Source organism: Aegilops tauschii, chromosome 6 (genome assembly GCF_002575655.3).
Source record: "Aegilops tauschii subsp. strangulata cultivar AL8/78 chromosome 6, Aet v6.0, whole genome shotgun sequence".
NCBI lineage: Eukaryota > Viridiplantae > Streptophyta > Magnoliopsida > Poales > Poaceae > Aegilops > Aegilops tauschii.
In genome coordinates, this window is record NC_053040.3 from 42148805 (window position 1) to 42154487 (window position 5683).

General features: G+C 45.3%; 1 protein-coding gene across 1 annotated transcript; it reads right to left on the reverse strand.

Annotated features, from left to right (window-relative positions):
• Positions 1-3877: 3877 nt before the first annotated feature.
• Positions 3878-5351, reverse strand: LOC123494589 (F-box/kelch-repeat protein At2g43445-like). Its single transcript, XM_045230514.1, has one exon. It carries the CDS (start codon positions 5011-5013, stop codon positions 3934-3936), a length of 1080 nt encoding a protein of 359 aa, XP_045086449.1. The 5' UTR covers positions 5014-5351; the 3' UTR covers positions 3878-3933.
• Between the last annotated feature and the right edge of the window lie 332 nt (positions 5352-5683).

A 5683-nucleotide genomic window follows, 5' to 3' on the forward strand; every position in this document is an offset into this window, starting at 1 on the left:
TAAGTTAGCATCACGATTACAAAGCTCTAAGACGACCTTCCCGAAATCAAACAGAAGTAACCGACAATCATCTAGAATTGGCGCTGCTACTGTAGAATGTACATCATTCTTCTGCATTGCTTCAATCAGCACCAAACAATCGGACTGAACCCTCACTGAGGTGCATCCTACAGATAGTGCAAGTTTCAACCCTTCTGCTAGTGCTGCAGCTTCAGCCGATAGCACATCAGCCACATGCTCGAGTTTTACCCACGCCAATGAAAATGTCGTAGCTATCCCGTAGTACTGCTCCACAAGTTCTTGTATGATCTTCCTCTGAATATGCAGCGTCTACGTTGAGGGCAATCTGATTTTGTAGTGACTTCTTCCATTGATCTATCCGAGGAGCTGCTGTTGGCTTACTTGCTGCACGAACAAAACAAAGACTGGCTCGAATGGACTGACTAGTTCGGAACGGGACTTGGACCTCCTCTTGCCGAACAAAGAGCCTCCTCTGCCACCAGAGATACAAACATGCAATAGAGATTAGTTCAGGCAACTACACTATATCCTGAAATTTGATATTATGTGCCGGATTACATAAGAGAACCTCCAAGATTTCTGCTCCCGAACATCTCGGCAGCGCCACTGTATCAGTTATTTCATGTAATCCAAGGCATGTCCACACTTCCTTTGCTCGTAAACATTTAAACAGAAAGTGTGTTGTATCCTCCGCATGAACGACACAAATTGGACATTGCGATGATTGGGCAATGTGTCATCCCATTGTCATGTGACGGGATCAATAAGTTCATTCACCATAGTTACAACACAATTTCCCCGCACTGTGATTACTTTCCTGGAGTTATTGTATGGTATCCAACAATCATCCCAGATATTTATTTTCAGCCCGTTTCCCATTCTCGAAATGCAACCCTTTTTAAAACTTTGGATTCCAGACCATATGTTTTGCCAAACATAAGACGACCCCTTCTTCAGTGCGTAGTTTAACAGGTCCCTGAGGGGTAGTATTTAGCAACCATGGTTTTCAATTTCAGTTTCAGAAAAATTTCAGCACCAACCGAAATCACTGAAATTCAGTGAATTTCAGTGATTTCAGTTTCCATTTCAGCCAAATGATCGAAATATTCACTTGAATTCAATTTAAATTTTGAAAAATTTAAAAAATATTTTGAAAAATATTGGAATTGTTGTGCTATACTGAAATTGCTGAAATATTTTGGCCGAAACGTAATATTTCAGTGTCTGCTGAAATTACTGAAATTCAGTGAATTTCACCGAAATCTCACAAAAAGTGAAAACCATGCTATCAACACCTTGTCACACAGAGAATCATAGTTATCAATGAGTGTTTTCATATATACTGATGGCAATTTCACATTTTTTTTATATTTCTAAAACATTTGTTTTGTTTTTTCTGCACATAAATGATGATTGGGCCAAAAGGCCTGTCGGGCTGCTGCGGGTCGCGCTGGGAGGGTCTGCTGGCGAACACAATCCTTGGCGATAACGATAGATCTGAAGATGATTGCATCGGGTCGGTGGCGAATCGTATACATCGGCGGAGGCGTGCAGAGCGGCGGCGGAGGAGGCGCGCAGGAAGAACCGGCCGAAGGAGGAGCGGGCGGCCGTGGATAAGTGGGAGGCGATGGGGGATCCCAAGGCGGCGGCGTACCATAGCTGGCTGCAGGGTGAACGGATGGAGTTGTTCGCGAGGAGGCAGACGGAGGAGAGGCATGCCCGATTGGACGACTGGCCGTCGCCCGACGAGAGGGCCGTCTGCGCTCGTAGCTACCGCAACGGCTGGAACCAAATGTGGGCATGCCAACGAGGCACCTACGAGGACACCAGTGAGTACTCGTTAGTTCAAATCTTGACTAGTGCCTACATTAGTTCAAATCTTGCTTATAAGTTATCACGACATGCAACCATGCAGCGGCTATCCCGGCCATGCGTTATACGGACGTCAAGCCGCCAGCATGGCGTCACGTCGGTCCGACAGGAACTTTGCAGATCTTTTCCTTCAAAGTCGCGGCAATAGCAGAGGAATTACGGTGGCCACTAGACGTGTATGGCTTGATCGCGATAAGAGACCACCTTGACCGCAACCGCAATATCATCTTTGCTCGCGCAAGGGATAAATGCCAAACCATCAGTTTGGAGGTTCGTGTGCTTGCCATTGCGTTCTATCGTGCGTTTTTGGTTGATTGTTTTCTCTTAAGCTTTTCTAAAATTGTTAAATGGCATATGCAAAATAATTATTTGGAACAGGACATGTTAAGCTTTTCTAAAATTGTTAAATGGCATATGCAAAATAATTGATAAGAAGCATATCTTTTCGTGTTGGTCACTGAAACATCAAGATATAATATTTCTTCCTTTATTTGTGTTATGCACCTGATATGATCATCGCAGTGTTTTGGGCCACATTTCCCTTGCATTCAATAGTCACTGTTTTCTAAGTTTTATTGTTGTGATCTACTCACTATTCCCTTTTGGGGGGCTTTAGCTCTCTTGGGAATCTAAAGAAAGCATTGCTTTCTTGCAAAGGTTCTCGAGATTTAGACATGCTTGCTAACACAGCATTACCTCTTAGTAATTAACAAGCCATTGTCGTCATGTGCTAGTAATGTTTTTGCTTATGACACAAAATGAGTTATGTAACGATGGTAACATATCGCCTTCTCCTTTTATTCTCGATATCACAATTTTATAGCAATGGTCAATGTTATCTCTTTTTCTGCTTATTCTTGTTATCGCAATTTACTTATATTAGGTTGGCTATATTTCATATTGGTGTTATAACAAAAAATAGCATGTCAAATTAATATCTACTTCAATTATTTGTTGCATGCAGAATCCTTATTTAACACTAACAGGCCCAACTCGAGCTGTTGTGTTATCTGTTGTGTCGAATTCTGTGCGCTTTGAGGTTGTGCTGAAAGTGAAGAGCGGCATTTACGAATCCGAAGATAAAGATTTGAGCTTCTTAGCAGCGAAGTACAAAACATCTGCATGGAATCATTCATGCCTGATTAACCTTGTTGCCACTAGCAAACTTTCCAAACTAGAATGGACATTCGTTCGCCTTGCTAAATCTGTGGAGGCTACAATCAATATACAAGTTATTCATGGGTCATGGCCAGATGGTTGCCGAGGTATATTCAGTGCAAGTACCAGAAGTCTAGATGGCATGAAAGTTTTGCTGCTGTCTCTTGAAGATGACAAGCTACCGGTTACTACTGATAGTATGGTCAATCTCACACGCCATGTTGCTTGCGTCGAAATTAAGGGAGAACTGAAAATTTCTGTTGCAACCGACTATTCCGATGGGAAACAGTTTACGACACACAATGAAACGGTTTTCGCACCTAGGGAAGCCGGTAGAAGTTGTGGTATTCTTAAGGTTCACTCATGTGTGATGAAAGTCATTGTTGCATGGTCACTTGTTTGCTCATCTAGATAGACACGCAGTGTGCTATATATGAAACTTTGATAATGTTGCATGAAGAATTTGTGATTTTGTATATACTCGATGTTACTATATGGTACAAGCCGGCTATTACTAACTCGAGCGGAAGCTTTGTATATAGCAGTCATATAGTCTTCGTAAAATCTTCTGCCTTATGCGGCCAAATGAGATCTCACCGGGTGTTTGGAGATCACCAACGATCGTATATTCAAATATATTTTTTAAGTTTGACCATCAATGAAAAAGCAAGATAACAACATCTACAACACCAAGCCGATATCTACACATATGTATGTTTGCGCAATGCATACACTCTGCATATGTAGATGCATTCTAGTAAGAACTAATAGGAAAACAGGAAGGCATTGAGCGACGAGTCCGGCACTATCATGCACACGCGTTGACGAATATAACATTTGTTTGTTATACACAAAAGCACAATAAAAGTAGAGCGGATTAAACTAGGGCCGGACAAAATGGCCCAATTGCAGGTTGCAAAGACGAACTGTGTCTCCACGGCAGCCTAGTGCCCATCGCGTTGTGCATGTCTCGGTGCTAGGATCGTAGACTCGGAGTTCAGAGCCTTGTCCGTAACACGAAGAGAAAAAGATCAACTTCCCGCCATCACATGTCACCCTGAGTGGCATACAATACTTGGTGGACGGATCCACCGGAATCGTGTACGCCTTGACCCACTTCTCATTTTCTGATTCGGTCATGAGCCATATAGTCATGTGCGCCCCCAGATGAACCACACAAAAACAGCCATTGAGTTCGGTTATCCGAACTATCCCACTCATCTTCCACCTCAGGGGGACCATCGTGTTCATTGGGCCTTTCAGCGGTTTCGTCCATTGTTCACTCTCGAGGTCAAGGCGAAGTAATGCGTCGTCACTTGGACTATCCGAGCTCAAGAAGTACATGGTGCCATCGACGGCAACAGGGGAACTCCGTCCATCAGAGATACCGGCGGGAGGTGGCCGCACCCGCCTCCATCTGGCACCGTCTCCTACCGTCAGGACCTCGTAGTCGAACGACCAACCCAACAAGAGGCGGACCACCTTGTACTTGCCAGATGGTTCAGCACGGCCAAAACCAAAGACGTGGTGCAATTGCGATTTTGGTTTCGGGCAGTCCACCACCACCTCCCCTTTGGCGAGGTCGATCACATGGGCTCTACCGGAGAGATAGTCGGTGATGCAGACGTGGTCGTCGGCGCTCGTGGAGAGCGACCCCATGCCGCCTATGCCTTTCATCTCCCTGACAACATTGCCGTCCATGTCCATCAGCCGCAGGTCGTAGCCTCTCCCGGGGTTTTCCTGGGAGGATCTGACGACAAGGAGCGGCTCCGCGTGGCGAGATCTATGCGTGGCGATGAAGGCTGGGTCGGAGAGGACGGCACGCCACACCCTGCACACACACCGAAACCGACACACGGAATTCAAGGGCGCCCAGGAGAGGATGTTGAAGATGAGCTCGTCTGGCAACGATACCGTGGCGTCCGGACAACAGCGGCGTTTGGGTGACAGCGGTGGCGCCATGGCACGCGGTGGCGTTGTTCCTGTGCAGAACGGCCGATGGGTTGATGGAGGAGGAATTGACCCGTACGTTGAATATATCAGTTGAGGGCTTGGCGTAAGATTGGATCGGTAGATAACCGACGGGGCAAAGGTGTTCGTCTGTATATAGACTTCCTCTTCGATGTGTACACGTATTGGATTGGACTCGTATTTTACTTTCCAGACGGAGATGGTAAGCAATTCAATTAGCTGCTTGTAGTTTACCCGCAAAAAACAAATGCTTGTAGTTGTACTTTTTTTTCTCGAGATACTTGTAGTTGTACTTGTATACAGAATTCATGAAACATGCAGCATGTGAGCACCTTTTATCCTGGGGTTAAGATGAGACCGCTTTCATGAAGCAATATCGAACGGAAATATTACTCCATCCATCACTACACACACAGGAAAATCGTAATACGCCGAGTATTAAAATACTCGGTGGAGGAAACCTCGAACTCGGTTAGCCGTATGCCGAGTGTTGCACTCACTTCCCCTTCTCGGCTTACACCATGTTGGCAAAGGGCTGTAAGCCGAGAGCTTTTTCACAGGCAACCGGCTTCCACTTTGCCGAGTGCTAAGTAAAGGTTCTTTGCAAAATAAAGCACTATGACGGTCATCAAATGGAGACGGCAGTGCCATGTGGCATGTT

What these genes read in the sequence shown, in the direction of transcription:
- LOC123494589 (XM_045230514.1), bottom strand. Translation starts at nt 5,013, where the DNA reads ATGGCGCCACCGCTGTCACCCAAACGCCGCTGTTGTCCGGACGCCACG.